The 17,942-nt window shown below is 44.2% G+C and overlaps 1 protein-coding gene across 2 annotated transcripts in view; it reads right to left on the bottom strand.

Annotated features, from left to right (window-relative positions):
- Positions 1-11,858, bottom strand: part of MEI4 (meiotic double-stranded break formation protein 4) — a 112,841-nt gene extending 100,983 nt beyond the window's left edge. The window contains exon 1 of one of the 2 annotated variants that reach the window (XR_014787231.1): positions 11,706-11,858. Coding sequence is in view for 1 of the 2 variants with exons in the window: in XM_084831126.1 (XP_084687252.1) it covers positions 11,706-11,784 (79 nt within the window). In the remaining variant the exon portion in view is untranslated. The remainder of the gene's footprint in view (positions 1-11,705) is intronic. The other variant, XM_084831126.1, reaches the window with a different exon arrangement.
- Between the last annotated feature and the right edge of the window lie 6,084 nt (positions 11,859-17,942).

The following is a 17,942-nucleotide window of genomic DNA, read 5'->3' as shown; positions in this document are numbered from 1 at the left end:
AATCGCACCAATGTAGTGTCCAACATAAAATATAGTCTGACAGTTTGAAAGCAGTAGTGTGAATCAAAAGATTCTCTAATAACACGTGCTACAGTGGAAATCCTGTCTTATAATTGAAGTTATGGATGCTATTATTTTCTCTTAAAATTAAGTTCAATTGAATTCTGTGGGAATGTTGCTTGCTACAGTGTTTGGAAACCATGTTCCAGTCCTCGGACAGCAACTTTGGGACCAACGGGACATGTGAAAATGTGGGATAGTAGGAGTGTGCCTCAGTCCCTACATTCCCAGCTAAGTCACTATGAGTCACTCTGTGGATGTGAAATTTCACCCCAACTCTGCCCCTGAGGTTGGGGGCTCAGAGGGCAGAATCCAATGGGGCACTTCTGCCTCCACCCTGCCAATTCCCTTCCGTAAGCAGTGGGTCCCACCAATTCTGCTGTGCAAGTGGGACCCACTGCTTATGCAAGGGATATTTAGTGCATCCTAGAGGAAGCTCCAAGATGAGTGGAAATGCTTGTTTTTGAAAGGAGGCAGGTCAGCGAAGCTCCCTTATGCAATTCCAGTTGCCCTGGAAATGCTAAATCACCATTGCGTAAGTGGTGGGGCCCACTTACGCAACAGAATTAGTGGGGCAAACAGAATTGGTGGAGGCATAAGCACACCTCTGGATTCTTCCCAGTCTTCAAGTACTGGCTCTGAATTCACACCTTCGCCCTTTTATCAACCACCCATAGTGATGTCAGAGAATTTCTCCACGAATCTCGGGGAGGCCGAATGCCAGCGTATTCGGCCCCCCGAAATTGGTGGAGAAACGGTCTGCCACCCCCCCGGGATGGGACTTACCTTTGGCGAATGTCCCTCCAGGCGGTGGCTCCTGGCAGCGGTTCGGCGGCGGCCGGTCTTTCGACCGGCTGCTGCCGTCGACGTTTCCAAGTGTAAAAAAAAAAAACCCTCAAGCAAACGTGATAGGCTACATAAAGATTTACGTAGCCTATCACGGCTAGATTTTCAAAAAACACCATGATAGGCTACGTAAATCCTTACGTAGCCTATCACGGCTGACTTTGAAAAAAAAAAAAGCATGTATGCAAATGGCGGCGCCCATGGGTGCCGCCATTTGCGTTCCTTATTTTGGCATGGGTAGTCTACGTAAATATTTACGTAGACTACGGCAAAAATAAGGGCAACGCTATTTGCGTTGCCCTTATTTTTGCCATAGTCTACGTAAATATTTACGTAGACTACCCGTGCCAAAATAAGGAACGCAAATGGCGGCACCCATGGGCGCCGCCATTTGTGTATGCGCTTTCCCCCCCCCAAAGTCAGCCGTGATAGGCTACGTAAGGATTTACGTAGCCTATCACGGCTGACTGCAGGCCAGGGATGCAAAAGGCGGCGGCTATGGCCGCCGCCATTTGCGTCCCAGCAGGACAACAGGATTCGCGGCCGGAGAGACTAATAGAGAGACTTCAGAAACTAATAGCACATGGCTATATTATCTGTTCAGAAGTCCTATTGACTTCAATACATTACGGATATTTTCCCCAGTCACTTTGTTATGTTTTAGCTAAGCCATGTAAAATAATTACTCCTCCAATGGTCAACAGCCCTGCTCCATTCAATCCACCATTTTCCCCCTCCTCTACCTTCCCTCCTGGTCTTGACCCACTTCCCACATCACCAGCTTTCTCCCCATGTGTTAAAGGCTCACTTTGGCCCTTTACCACTAAGTGGAGAATGAGCCAGAGATGTGCAGAGACCCCATGGCTCACCTCTGTGGGCCAAAACAAACATTACTTTCCATCTGTATCTAGAGGCTACGTCTTTTTTTAATTTTTACTCTAGGATTGGGACTTGGTGTGGGTGATAGGGGGCTTTTAATGTGCTTACTCTAGAATAAAATAAGAAAAGGAAAAAAGAGAGATGTAGCTGCTAAGATTCAGATTTAAAGGAAAATCACAGGAGTCTGATCTACTTGGATCCCCCACAGACAGAAGCAGGCAAAGCGAACATCAGGGCCTGCTCCAGTCAGACTGCCCCCACTCCAGGAGATGAGAGGGGAAGCAGGGCCATTCCACCAGTTCTGCAGACAGTCTACTTAATTTTTTCCTCTTCCCTACCCATCCCTTTTTTCTCATGTGTCCCAGTATTGGGAAAAAAGGTGGGATATAATAATAATAATGACGATGATGATGTGTGTTTGTAGATTGTTAGCCTGTGGAGAGGGGCTGTCTTTATTGATGGTTGACTGTAACTTGCTTTTTGGCTGAGCGGGATAAAAATACTTTAAATAAATACATAAAATTATCCTGTGCATGCATTTCACTCTTCTCCTTTCCTCTGAGTAGTGTCAAATGGCTAGCAGCTCTTAACTGCTGGCTGTATTAGTGGAGGAAGAGATGCAAAGCCCAGCAATAGCTTTGCCCTGCAATTATGGTTAAGCCACTGGGGCTACGTCCCCATACCCTTCTCCCAAATACTAAAAGGCTACTGGCCTTTTAGCGACAGGAGGAAAAGAAAGAACAAGCCACATGCAGCCCCCCCTAGCTAAGGTCTGGGCTAAACACAGCGCCCATATGTACTTGTCTATACACTCTCCCTTCATCCTTCCCTAGTTAAAGGCTATCATATATTCTATTTCCAGACTTCAGGGGAGAGTGCCCACCATTATATAGCCAAAACAGCAGACCCATACACAAGAGGGAGGTATCAGCAGACTCAGGGAACCCCAAAGTCTGCAGGCTTTTTAAGGATACCAAAAAAAATTCTTAAGATACCAAAAATCTTGAGGAAAAAAAACTAGAGGAAGACCTTTAAAACATCCCCCTAAGGACTCAATGGCACAGAATGTTGGGAGATTTGGGGGGGGGGGAGATTGACAAAAGGGCAGGAGGGGAAATGGAATGAAGTAGCTGGAAAGAGAGGCGGGAGGAAGAGAGACAGAGATCAAAAGGGTATGCAGACAGAATCATTGTCTGGATTGGTCATTTCCTGATTTCAGCTAATACTGATACACTATCTTAAAATGTTCCATAGGTAGAAGTAAGAGCTGCTGATAGAAATCAATGGAGAGATTCAACATCTGAATGGAGCTGGGAATAGGACTGGGCAATAGTGCATACACAAACATGCACCCCAAAAAACCAAAAGGCAGCAGAAAAAGAAATCTTGCTCTTAATTTGTATTTAGTATAAAAATAAAATTATAAACCCTGCTAATGCAAATTCCATAGCAAAAGCAGTTTACGGTACCCATACTGGAAGAGGTTGTGGCAGGGAGAAAGTGGTTTATGACACCCCTGCAGTGTAGTTCACATTCAATATTGCTTGCTGGTCAGCATCTACAAGAACCCCATAGTGTTGTCAGCAGTATTAAACCCCTATTCCATGTTGATAGTCAGGCTAGAATTGAGAGAGTACAACAATCCTACAATGTAATTCATGGGTTTTTTTATCTCCATATTACAGATTGGGGTGAGAATTTTGCACCCAACAACCCTGCAATATGATGAACTGTAATACCTCTATTTCAGGTTGGAGGGCTATGCCAACAGAGAAAAGATGATAGTAACCCTGAAATATAGTCTGTGGTTAGTTAATTTCAGAGCAGAGCCTGGTTTGTATACCTAGTCAAAACTCCCCCATACCTCAATCTGTTTAAGTTGTCCCTTCAGACATTCTCCCAGGCCATGTCTAGCACACAAGTACATGCAGAAGCTTCATGCTCCATTGACTTGCATGCCAACTGGTGGTACTTTTAAATATACAAAACTATGGATGGTATCTAATCAAGTCCTTCCACTAACAGAACTTCTTCCATGAATAGAACAGGGAGGACAATGCAGCTCCCATGCACTCTCAAAATCTGTTCTGTAAGGTTGGGGGGGGGGGTCCAGAGTTTTGGTGTGCAGCAGGGAAGAGGAGGAAATCATGCAATGTTGTATTTCACCCTATTTTTAAAAAATGCACATGAAGAGAGACCAAAGTCAGAGCAGAGACGTCTGTCTTTGAACCTAACTTTTTTTTTAGGTTAGGTTAACCCCTTCAGCCACTGGAATACTGTGTCCAGTTCTGGACACCACCATTTAAGAAGGATTCAGATAAATTGGAATAAGTTCAGAGAAGGGCAACAAAGATGATCAGGGGGCTAGAAACAAAGTCCTACAAGGAAAGATTGAAGGAACTGGGTATGCTTAGCCTGGAGAAGATAAGACTGAGGAGGGAATATGATAGCACTTTTTGAAGTACCTAAAGGGCTGTCCCACAGAAGAGGGCCACAACGTGTTCTCTATCATCCAAGACTGTAGGATACAGAATAACTGAAGTTGTAACTTAAGGGCTTAAGTTACAGGACAGCAGTTTTTGGCTGAACTTCAGAAAAAACTTCCTAACAGTCAGAGCAGTCCAACAACAGAACCAACTGCCTAGGGTGGCGGTGGGCTCTCTGTTGCTGGTTGTATTCAATCAAAGATCAGACTGTCAGGGATGCTTTAAACTGGATTCCTACAATGAGCAAGGGGCTGGACTCAAAGGCCTAAGTGACCCCTTCAAACTCAATGAGTCTATGATTCTAACACATGCACGCCAGGAGTGCACTGCAAGATTTTGTTGTGGGGCACTGCTTGTCATCTCTATAATGCTAGAAAAGACAGACACACACGTAGACTACACATACTGCCACTGGAGCTCCATCCAGGAGCTCCATTTCCAAATATAATAAACACACACGGAGGGGGAGCATGTGGATTTTCCAGGGTCCAAAATACCATGGAGAGTTTCCATGGATAGAGGAGGATCTCCCCTTCAGAAATTCACCCTCCACATATAGAGGGCAATGGAAATGGCTAGCCACTCCCCCTCCTCACATTTACTATTCCCAGATATGGAATGGCTGAATAGGGCTTATGTACAGCTCAGTGCTATGGTATCTGTGTACATGACTATCAGCACTGAAGAGCAGTTTGCCATTTGGGTGATTGCCTGGAGTAACTGCTACTTACCCCAGGAAAGTAACATGTTATAAAGCTTTCTTTTAATTGACTAGTATCTTTATATATTGTTACAGCTACTGGACCTACCAGCTGGGGTGAGGGGGTGGGAAAGAGTGTCAGTCAGTCAGTCAGTCAGTCATGAAGGCACTTCCAATTTGAACTGAATTTTTGGCTGACATTTGCTAAACCTGAGACATCCTTTAGGTGCAGTTGATCTCTTTGGGAACAATAAACCAAGGTAATACTATTTGCCAGTGATGGACATTAATTGCTCAAATGGAAGCAAAGGTGTGTATTTCGCATCTGTAGCAGTAACCAAGGAAAGGCATTTTGTGGCACAAGATCTACTGGCGAATTTCAACCATCTCATTTTCTCCCAATTTGATTTCCTTTCAGAAATCAGAACCCTTGTGTAAAGAGCCCTTTCATACGTTTTATTTCTGTAGAAAGCAAAACCTGAGCTATCTCAGTTTCCATTTCAGCTGGTCACCGAAGAATCAACCTGTTATTTCTGCATGACTTGTGACCATGCCTTTTCTGGTGGGACTTTGTTTGCAATAAGAAATGTTTAACGTTTAGAAAAAGAGATGCCCTACCATAGCAGTGGATTCTTTTCTATTTATTTTTGTGTGAGCTGTTTGGTTATTTATTATATCTATACCCTGCCTTTTTTCCCATCAACATACACATTGTTCCCAGAAGGTCTTCCTTCCAGGCCTGACTAGGCCCACTTTGCTTCAACATAGTCAGGCCACACACCCTGGGAAAGCAACCCTAATATAGGGTGACCACTTCTGAATCACCAAAAAAAGAGAAAACACGTCACCAAGAAAAGAGGACAGTGATTTTACATCAACATTTGCATATGCTAATTGATATGTATATATGCAAATTTAGAAATCATTATTATAATTTAAACAGCAGTACAGTACATCTCACTATGGTGTGGAAGACTGTGAAAAGGTAACCTGCATACATATAAATTAGAAAACTGCTGTTCCGAGGTTAACTGTTAACGGGAAACAGTTCTTCTGGTTCTTTATCTTTAAACAGAAATTGGACAGAACATGCCTTCAAACAGAACACACTGTCCTCTGGAAAACATGACCCATGACCACCCTAAATCCTAAGCATTCTTACTAGGTACATAGAATTGAGTAAGACTTAATTTTTAGTGTGCTATTAGAATTAAACAGTTGGAGTGCAACCACTTAAATAGAACAAGGATAGATGTGTGTGTTTGTGTGTGAGTATTTATTTAAATTGTTTCTTTATTAACTGTTATTTCATTCTAAGGTCTACCTAAGAATAAGTATTGCAAATAAATGACTTTTAAAATATGGCAACCAAATAGAAAGTTTAAATCCTATTCAAATAACTGTAAGGCTGCAAACAATCAGGATGAGATTATAATCTGAAGAGAACTTTGTAATTACCTCTCATTTTTCATTAGAATTAAAGTGACATTGTAAAAAACCCCCAAAATAGTTATTTAGTCATAACAATAACAAATTGGTAAGATCCCCGTGCTTATTTTACAACTGAAATATACTCTTCCGCATTGTCCATGTGATTTGTAGATGCTTTTTAAAATCAATATTTAGTTTAAGACATGATCATGGTACCTTTCTAGGTAACAAAAATGCCTATCCTCCCGAAGTCAGTGGTGGAGAGCAAGGCTGAAACCAGGGGTGTTTCCAGATGCATAGCTCCAAGTGCTACCAGTCAAAAGACATTGCACAGCTATTTCGTCTTTTCCTTCCCTAACGGATTTTTGTGGTAAGAACAAAAGACAGAAGCAGCAGTCGGAAAACATGGGAGGGTAACAAATCCAATGCAACAACATCCGGACCCCCCCCCCCTAAAATTCCGTGAATGAGGCAGGGTAACTGCACAACAGAATTCTCATCGGGAAGCACTCTAGAAGTTACAGGTGATGAGTGGCTGCTACTGAAATCCACCTCTTCTCTCTCCTCCCCTAGTAACGTCTAGTAAACTAAAACTTGTGACATAATTGATGGTAAGTTTCTCCATCCCCTACCAATTGTGGGAAGAGGAAAATTCATGTGACATCACTTGTTTTACTAGATGACAGAGCTACGGTTTTATGTAGCAGCCACACAAACCCAACATCAACTAGTTTCAGCCTAAGTTGGAGGTTGGCAACTTGCGGCCCTCTGGACGTTTGGCCTACAACTCCCATCAGCCCTCGCCAGCATAGCCAATGGTGAGGGATGATGGAAATTGTAGGCCAACATCTGGAAGGCCACAAGTGGCCCATCCACAGCCTAAGTGATAAGGATATTTTTAGTGGAGTAATATGTAGCCATCTTCTTGTGCAAATACAAATGAAAACTCAGTGAGCACCTGAATTGCAAACAATGGAAAACCTGACCAATAATATTCTAGTGACTTTCCTGAGACTATTTTTCTTCTAATTGTCCTGCCAAATAAAGCTTCAGATGAAGATGACAAATTGATTACAGCTAGTGCTCTCTCTTCTTGCTGTCCTGCACAACAGCTACCAAGAGATTGACCCATCAATTATAATTAAAATGGCATACAGTATACAACAGTAATAGGGCACATTTTTCAAATGGAGTTGTACAGCCATGTCATTACAATAATGCTAAGTAAGATTTTAATAAAATTGGCATAATTAGCACACCTAGCACAGTGTAGTTAGTCCATAATAAATAATGGCATCAGAGGGGCAGCTCTACAATCAGCATGGATTAGAGTCTAGCAGGCACTGCGAATTAAACAGCTTCTACTGCCCAGCTTCATCTAAAAACCAAGAAAAATCAAGGATCTCCCCCCCCCCACTACACCCCACAGACGAATTTACAATTAAGATTCCCCAAAACATCTGCTTTAGTGATTTATCACTTAGGAATAAATTCTACCTGGCTACTACCTCCTTTTATGTAAATGCACTTACATGAAGTTTGCAAGCAACAATTATAATATTACATCAAAGTTCAACACTGAATTCACAGTTAAAGGAGCAGCTGTGATATTCCATTAAGCTCTAATGATTCAGGGTTTCAAGATCTTTATGGAAACAAATATATTGGGGCAATAAAATCAAAAGAAGTTTGGAAAACATTTAAAAAATATCTAGGGGGAAAGAAGCATGCACACCTTTGTCCATGGGCTTATTTCTGTGTGCGTCAATGAGAGAATTGGAATGGGAAAAGCATTTGAATCTGGAAGGTAGTCACATCCTCTCTTCTAAGTCATTGACATTCAGCAATTCCCCACGTCTCCTCCCCTTTGTTTTGTGAGAGAGGATCTACAACACTCCCTCCTATGAATCAACAAAATCTGAGCTTGCAGGAGTTCTCTGAATTCCATCTGGAAGCTCATTCTGACCCAAATCTATGAGATTGCAAGTTTTGTTTTTTTTTTCACAAGAAAATACATGCGCATTTTCATGCATATTTTCCCAAATGTACGCATCTTTGAAATGTATGTATTCTTCCCTCATTGATTAAAGCATACTTGTGTGTATTTTTCAAAAGTATGCATTTTTCATGTGTGTTTCTCAGATGTAAGCACACTGTCTAACACATTTCCTTTTGGTATACGAATCACTTGCAAGCTGGAAAACATACGGACTTTGAATGCAGATTGCCTCCAAGTCCGTGTTCGACCCGGAACGTACAAACTGGGTAAATCCTGATCAAAAATGACCTAAAACTAATTTCTCATACACCCCTACTCCTTCCCCACCCTGTATTTGGCTCTCACCTCTTCTCCCTTTCGTTTTGGAGGAGGAACCTTTCCAGATAAACAGGAGGCTTTCACCATGGCCTACAGCAGCCTTACCCAACCTGGTGCCCCCCAGATGTGTTGGACTTCAATGCACATCAGCCTCAGTGAGCATGACCAATCATCATGAATGCTGGGAGTAGAAGTCCAAAACATCTGGAGGGTACCAGATTGGGGAAGGCTGACCTACAGTCCTCTATTGTAGCAATTAGCCTCTCCCCAACCTGAAAATGTCTGCAAGAAATGGGAGGGAATTCAGGTGGAGGGTGGAGTGGTAGAACCAGGCAGGGGAAGAGGTGAAGAAGTGTGGCACATAGATTTCAGACTGGCTTATGAGATTTTTTTTTATTAAAGGAATGTTCTGTTTTCATTGGAGACGTTGACTTTTGTATATTAGAAAATTCTGTTAGCTGTCTTCAGCAATTCTGGGGAAAAGAAATATTTAAATAAATAAATAAAACACATATGTGCTATGGGGTGAGAATTTTGGCTCCAAGAACCTGTCAGGGAGGATTATGGAATGTGTAGTACAAGAGTACTTCTGAGCATGTTCTGCTAAATGTATATTCAGTGAGAATAGGGAATCCTTGTCTGAAAGTTTACATTTCTCCCACTATCTGGAAATCATAACTGAATCATAAAGTGGGAAATAAAGTAAGGCCATAATCCTAAACATACTTAATTAAAAGTTAGCTCTTACCAAAATCAAAGCACTTACTTAAGAGGAAATATGAGTGTTAATATAAATTATACTGTTATTTCTCTTTCAGACATTTAACATGGGGGACAAAGTTCAATCCTCCAATGCACTTTGCCCTTTCTGTGACCTCCCCCCAATATTTTTTTCTGGTGCTGCGAGTGGGTAATAACATTTGTATGTCTACATGAGGGGGAAGCCAAGTGGCACATGCAGGAGATCAGTGCTGCCTTGTGGCACATGCAACTGAGTGCCACATCAATGAAGCATGTGTGGCACTTGGCCTTTTCTTCTGCTTTAATGGCCGACAGAGCTCTGCATTCTGCCTGACATGACCATTCCATGGCAATCAGCACTACTGCTCCACTGGGTTCCCAGGTCCAAGACAACCTGTGGCAAGAATCTGCTGCAGGAGAGGAAGATAAGCACAGGCAATCAATTCACTGATGGCATTTGATTCTGAAAAAGTGACTTCTGGCATGGCATCAAGGGAAGCTGCAGTGGTGCCAAGCATCAAGGAGGGGAGGGCAGCACAGCAGGGGATGAACAAGCACAGTCGCTCAATAATTAGAGTTCAGCAATTCATTACAAGGCTGTAACTGATAAGATTTGTAACAATGCACCAGAAGTCTGTAAAGCCAGCTATCTGTTATGTATCTAGTGCTCGAATTTTCAATCTATTAAACCTATCCTCTTCAAACCTCATTTCCCTATTAGAAAAGCCAGTCTCTTCGTCATCTCATGAGGATATTTAACTTATAAGAATCCAAACTCAGTGAACAGTAACAGTACCTTTGTACTTCACTAATAATAGTAGACATTAATGTGTTAATAGCAAGAAAAGCCTCTATCCTACCAAAATCTTAGAAAGATAAAAGAATCTTCCCTATGCACACCAATTTGATTCTCATCAAAGTAGGACCAATATCAAAATGTTAGTATGATTTCTTTTTAATCAGCTTCAGGTTATGAATATATATATATTTTCCCAACAAGCAGCTATTGTTTTTATTCCCATCACCAGCTTTCTAATGGAAGCTTTTCCCCCACCCCCATGCAAATTGCACTCATGCCCCCCCCCCCAATCGAGATAAGAAATGCAGCAAAGGACAAAGAATGAAAGCCCCCACCCCATGTTAGTTTCCCAGTCCAGGTCAGGGCTCATTTTGGCTATTGCTGAAAGAAAAAGAAAAACCCTGAACTCAAAGTCAAACCACATGATCAACGTCATATGTAGTTTGGCCTTTGGAAACGGAATTTCTCCTGTCTATAAGAGAAGAAGCATTGCCTCATTTAAGATGGTGCTTGCCATTTGCAATTTTTATAAGCACTTGTATTAAAACATTTTTTTTTTAAATCTGCTGCCCAATTAACTGTGGGAATCTTCTTAAGTTTCTTTATTGTTTAATGTTACAGTTAATTAGACGTTGCAGCCCTAGAGTTTATACCTCATATGGTGATGAGCTCTGTGCATTCACTAGAACAGGGGTGGGCAGACATGAGGCCTGCAGGATCTAACTTGTTTTTTGCTAGAATCCAAAGATCAACCAAACAGAGCCAGCAGCAAAGGTAGCCCAATCTTTTTTTTAAAAAGTTTTTTTTTTACCTATGCTTCATTATATTCCACGTACCAGCAAACCATCCAACAGTGACTTTTTAACAGTTACATCATTTTTACTCATTATGTATATAACCTGCTGCTGGGTACTTTATTTGTACTCAGTATGACAGCATATCCCCCAAACACACCTAGTAAACTGTTAGTCTTATCTCACAACGTTGCCGTTATGCCGAGCTTTGAAATACTTAAAATGGTTGCATTTTTGCCGATGTGCGGAACCCGCAGAGGGCAGAAAACGTAGACTCAAAGCGGTAGCATCTAACCATATACAGGTCTCACAAGAGGCAGATTTTCCTCTCTGACTGATAGGAGAAACCACTCTCTCCACATTTCATCTGGCTCAGGTTGGAAGGTGACAAATTCTAGAGAAGTAGCCATGTTCGTTGCAGCAAAAACGAGGAGTCTGAGGGCACCTGAAAGGCTAACAGACGTACTGCGGCCACAACAGAACTACGCCTCAGGAGTCTTTAAGGTGCCACAAAGCTCCTTTTGAAGCTGGAGGCCGGCACCTCCGCATATCGCTTAGGCGCAGACGAAGCGGCCTGTGAAGTCGCACCCCACCTAGCCAGAGCCTTCAGTTCTCAGAGTAGAGAGGGGTCCACCTCAGCAGACAGGCTCACCCGCAAGCTGCCCATGCGGAGGGACCGGGGCGCCCGCGGGGCTGCTCAGCGCCACCGAGAGAGACTCGAGGCCCTCCATCCCACGCCCCGGGCTTCGCAGTGCGAGGATCGCGGCGCAGGCAGCGCTCGCTGGCTGGCTGCCTGAAACGCGCGCCAACCCCGAAACGCGGCACTGCCCCCTACAGGGCCCCAGCGGGGAGTGCAGCTCAGCCGAGAAAAACCACTCGGGCGGGCCAGCAGAACGCTGAGGCGACGTCGAAGAGGCATCGGCAGGCTGACGACCCCGCCAGCTCCCACAGTGCCCATCCGGCCACCCCCTTGTGATTAAAAACTAGGTCTTCTCGCTACCCCGCCTCCCCCCGCACCGCTTTTTAAAAGCGCGCCAACATTTCCACTCGAGCTGAATAAATGGCAAGGGTTTAAGCGCCTTTTACATGCGCCCTGGTCTTGCACCAGAATTGTTTGGACCTGCTCATGGCAAGAGCCGGGGTTGAGGAGGAGGAGAAAGAGGGAAAAGAAGGGGCCGTATATTCATCCGCTAAAGCCCTCGGGCCCTTTTCGGGAAGCTGGGAGTCTGGGACGCGCCTTCGAGGCAGGCAGAGACTTTTGCAGCGGAAAATTAGCTGAGAGAGAGGACAGCGCCGCTTGTGACTGCTGGTGGGGGAAGCCGCATGCTTGGGCGCAGCCTTTTCCTCCTGCCTGCCCCGTGTGAAAGCTTTGTATTAGATGAAAACTAGTACCGCAGAACGCTGGCTGGTGAGATCCTTTCCGCCTGATATGTTCGGGGGTTTTAATATACTTAGGGCGCAATCCTATGCATGTTTAGACAGAAAAAAGCCCTACAACTCCCAGCATTCCCCAGCCAGCAAGGCTGGCTGGGGAATGCTGGGAGTTGTAGGGCTTTTTTCTGTCTAAACATGCATAGGATTGCGCCCTTAACGCACTTACTGTACTTTTAAATCGCCCAATAACTTCAGCGTCCTGCAAACTTGCAGGGAGTTCAGTTTAGTTTAGTGCGGGGAGCTTTCAAAAGTGGCATCCACTACCACCCCACTTGCAACCTGAAGTGGCACAATCCACTCTGCTGTCTCAGGAGCCCAGTACAGGTGGCAACCAGTCTGGTCAAGAGAGAGGGGAGAGGTTGAACTGAACGGGGTACGGGAGGCTGCGCTCCTTGCCTTCCCCTTCTCACAGAGCGTGGGGCTGTGGAGAAGGGTGTGTGTGTGTGTGTACTAGTAATAAACAGGAAGGCTACACATTTTTTCTGTGAAGAAAGGGGGAGAAAAGCAGCTGGGATCCGTCAAATTATCATAAGACTTGATGCAAATGGTACTGCCTGCTTACCCTTTTTCTAGGGGTTGACGGAGGAATGCCTCTCATGAGGGACTGCTATTTATCCAACAAGGATGTAATAATCACCAAGATCACCTAGTCAGCTTCATAGCTGAAGAGGGATTTGATCCTGGTTCTCCTCAATCCTAGTCCAGCATTCTAATCCAAGGGTGGGGAACCTTTTTCATCCCCAGGACCATGTTCAATTTTGGAGAAGCTCTTGGGGGCTTCTCTGGGGGAGGAGGGGAGCCAAAGGCAAAATGGGTAGGGCCCGAACAACAGCGTATTCTAGTTTAAAGCTCTAAGGGGGCAATCCTATGGCCACTAGACACTGTCTAGAGGGCTATAGGATGTGCTCTTTTCCGGGAACTGACGGTTGCTTCCTGGAACACCGACCTCCCCAGCACCCCAGTCCGCGCTGCCTCCGAGGCAGCCCGGAGAAACCCCATCCTCCGCGCTTGTAAGAGGAGCGCAGAGCAACTGCAAAGGGGCGTTCCCGGGGGGCGGTCCAGGGCAGGGAGAGCGGAGCTGCACATACGACACATCCAATGTGTCATAGAGCAGCTTCCTCTCCCGGATGGGCCCCCCGCCTCTAGACAGCCGAAAACATTTCGGCTTCCTCTCCCGGACGGGCCCCCTGCCTCTAGACAGCCAAAAACGGCTGTCTAGAGAACAACAGCAAGGCAAGAGAGGCGCAGAGGGAATGACACCCCCCCCCTGCCCCCATGCCTCTCCTGCCTTGCTTTGGATAGACAGTCACCTCTGAGTTCGGAGGCGGCCACCTATCTAGTTAGGATTGCGCCCTCAGTGGTAGTAACTAAACCTTAGGTGAGGCATTTCAGCCTTTTAGAGGGGGTAGGGAGATAGTGCAAAGGTTGGAAAACCACCAAATGACTGGTGGTCAGGGGAAAGAAAGTATGTCAGGAAAAGGGGGTGTGGCCATCTGGGAAACACCAGTGGGCCAGGAATTGGCTCCTAGGCCTGAGCTTCCCCCCCCCTGCTCTAACCAATGCACCACATTGCACCATAGCTATTTAGCACTGCTGAAATCACTTGTGAATGAGCAATTTTATTATGGAACTAACTGAGGAACCTGCTCTATATTTCATCACTGTTTCACAGCTCACCATACTATATAGCAAGCCATGATCCATATACAATAACATCAGTAGGCATTTTTAAATGAATATCAGTGAATACAGTTACATTCTTAGAGAAGACTTGTCCAAGAAAACCTGTAAGTAAACAACACAGTTTTCTTTTGATTGTGTACTCGTTTTCACTAGAGGACATGAAGATAGCACACTCAAAATGGAATGTGTTTTTACTCCAACACACTACATTTTATTCATATGACAACGTGAGAGAGCTTTTTAAATGAAATTATGCATGTTTTTAAGCTACAGCACTGAAATTGTTATGTTCTGCTTTTCATTTCAGTCTGGAAGTGGGTGTTTGATGAATATGGAGTGAGTAATGTTCAGTTCTGGGTGGTGTGGAATCTTGTCTGGGTATATACTTACAAGAGGCATTTTTGTCATTGTTCCAAAACACTCAGCCTCCCAAAATTACATGCTATCAAACTCATATAGATGTATTCTGTATTTTTAAAAATTCAAATAGTCTGGCGAATAACTAAACATTTTTTTAAAAAAATAACAGGACTGGATAGTTATTTGAATAAGATTACATTTACATGGGCTATGTGTAGTGTTTTTTTCATAACTGGAAAAGTCAGGAAACTATTTGGAATGGAGTTCTTCTAATGTAGTGTTTCACTCCTGAAACTGAAGTGTTAATGCACTAATGCATATGATTTGTGATGTGTCATGTGGAGGCAGTAATGGAAGGTGTCATAATTTCAGCCTGATCCTATGCTGTGCTGTAGAGCAGGGGTCCCCAACCCCCGGGCTGCAGACTGGTACCGGTCCATGGCCTGTTAGCAACCGGGCCGCAGTAGGGGTGTGCAAAACCCCCTTACCTTGGGTCCATGGGGGGGGAGGCAATCTGTCCCTCCCCCTGCCCCGGAATCTTTGCCGGCCCCGGCCGGCTCCGCTCTGCTCCGCGGTGAGTCTGCGGAGCTGCCAGCCGACTCCAGCTGCTGGCGGACTTCCAGCCGCTGGGACACAAATGGCATCTGCCATTTGCATCCCTGTTCTTCAAGTAATAGGCTACGTAAATCTTTACATAGCTGATTACTGCAAAGAATAAGGCTGCAAATGGCATCCGCCATGCGGACGCCATTTGCGTCCCAGCGGCCAGATGTCCACCAGCGAAATCATCCCCCCCCCCCCCCCCCGCGGTCTGTGGAAAAATTGTCTTCCATGAGACCGGTCCCTGGCACGAAAAATGTTGGGGACCGCTGCTGTAGAGAATATGAAGAATGCACACTGAAGTCCCAGAACAAGGCAACATCTTATATTGCCTTGATCAGGAAGTCCTTGATCAGAGAGGCACCAGAGGGCTGGGAGGCACCCATGATTAGCTGCAACCAATGACCTGAGGAAACACCATTTACCTAGCATGGTTACACAGAAGTGTAGCAAGCAGGAAGAGAGGATTTGGAGAAGCATGTAGGAAGGAACTGGGCAGTTCCAAATAAGGGATAGTTTTTATACTGATCACACTATACATTTTCGTCCCTGTTGGCTTACTCTAGAATTATACATAAAAAGAACTACTGAGAACTGCTTATGAGAGAAGATTGCTGCCATCTCACCCAATATATGATTTTGCTCATTGAAATTACTGCTGTCTTTTTAATGAAAGATAAACATTTTGATTAATTGGTCTCCAGTACATACTGTGTAATAGATTATAATGAATTTGTAACTGTAGGTGCCTTATTATGTTGATAATTATGATGACAGAAATACAGTTCAAATACACACAAGCTCCTTTGATCTCAATTTGCAATTCTAAACAGTTGTGTTGAACTTGAACTGGAATGCTCAGGGAATAATGAAATGTTTCTCTGGCAACTTTTCAGAATATCCAGATAAGGCTACGGCTTTCCATTCAGCGAAATTCCGGTTAAATGACTGAGAAAATATGGGACATGGTACTCGACATTTCCGTTTCATTTCTAATCTAAGTGCAAAGCACTTTGCAGGGCTTGAAAAAAAAATCTCTCTCCATATATAAGATATGTGGAAAGAAAAAAATTAGTTATAAGTTGCCTCTCTGCCTGGATGGCACCTGAGGCAATATATGACATTTAAAATGTTTAAACCAATAATACAATTCAATAAAACTACAACCCAATAAAGCATAACAGCATAATCAAAATAATAAAGGCTTATGCAAAGATCAGAATGTCACGCACACACTTTTCTAATGTGTATTCTCACAGCAAGCCTTCCATTGCATGAAAGGCAATGCACACGTGGTAGAGCAGGGGTCAGCGGGCTTCAGACTTGCACAATCTACTTTGGGATTTTTTTTACTAAGACCCTGAGATCTACTAAGGAGAACGTGGCTTTTAATACTTAGAATTAAAGAATTCTGTGCCGAGGATTTTTTTCTGAGTACCAAAGCTGGTCAGACCTCACAGTCCTACACAAAAGTCCACGCCAGCTTACGCCAAGCTTTCTTCATTTAAACAGTATAATTATTTGGGCAGGGGGAAAAGTTATTTCCTTGCTGGTATTGTTAAAATAATTGGGGGCTAGAAAACTTTGCCAGTTTACTGCAAATCACCCAGAGATCTACATCTGCCTTCTGCCCGCCCTGTGTTAAAGGAAGAGACAATAAATAGTCTTTTTGAGTGAAGATAGTCTGCAGGATTGTGTGCTACTACAACACTGAAGAGGGGAAGTACATAGGTAGATGAAACAACACAGCAACTTACACCACAGATATGAGTGAATGCTGCTATACTTAAACAGTAAACATTCATCCAGCAAAAAGAAAAGTGACTGCCACCTACCATTGTCCACATTGCAGGCAGTATTCGATAGGTGGCTATGGGTAGTATCCAACGTTGTCCCAGCACCAGCTCTAATGTTGCACGAGCGTTAGCTTACGCTAGCGCTAGACAATGTTGGATACTACCGAATGACAATAGCACTTCCTGTAGTTTGAATTAAATCTTCCAATGAAACCATACTGCAGTTCTAGTTTGAGGTGCTGAACCAAAGACAAATGGCTACTGCAGGTATATGTCAAGATAAAGCAAATAGAATTGGGTTTTGTTTTTTGAAAATGGATGTGAAATATATTTCAGATGATTAAAAACACATATTTCCCCACTCACCCATTTTTATATGTGAGTCAGAGCTGAGCAGATCTCATTTTCACTACCCTCACAAAAAACAAACAAAAAACCTTACTCTTAACTGGGCAGTGCTACATGTAAAAACTAAGGGAGCAACCCTATCTAGATAGGTGGCCGCCTCTGAACTCGGAGGCGACTGCCTATCCAAAGCAGGGCAGGAGAAGCACGGAGGGGACCGTTCCCTCCGCGCTTCTCCTGCCCTGCTTTTTCGGCTAGACAGCTGATTGCAGCTGTCTAACCACCGGGGGGGGGGGGAGACGAGCAGGAGAGGAAGCTGCTGTATGACACATAGGATGTGTCGTACAGGCAGATACACTCTCCCCTCGGAACACCCCCAGCCACACCCCTTTCTGGCTGCTCTGCACTCCTCTTGCGAGTGTGGAGAATGGGGCTCTTCCAGACTGCCTCGGAGGCAGCGCGGAAGTGGGGGGAGGTCAGTTCTCGGGAAACCGACCGCAAAGCACGGGGGCCAAGGTCGGTTCCCGGAAAACAACGTATCCTATGGCCGTCTAGCCACTGTCTAGTGGCCATAGGATTGCTCCCTAAATATATGATTTTTTTAAGCCACAAATGCCATAAAACAGATGGTATAAAACAAGAGTCCTTTCAACCATACCTTAGGTACTACT

This window comes from Heloderma suspectum, chromosome 1, assembly GCF_057233095.1.
Source record: "Heloderma suspectum isolate Gila_16-S chromosome 1, 16-S_ref, whole genome shotgun sequence".
Classification (NCBI taxonomy): Eukaryota; Metazoa; Chordata; class Lepidosauria; order Squamata; family Helodermatidae; genus Heloderma; species Heloderma suspectum.
This window is presented reverse-complemented; position numbering and strand designations above follow the sequence as displayed.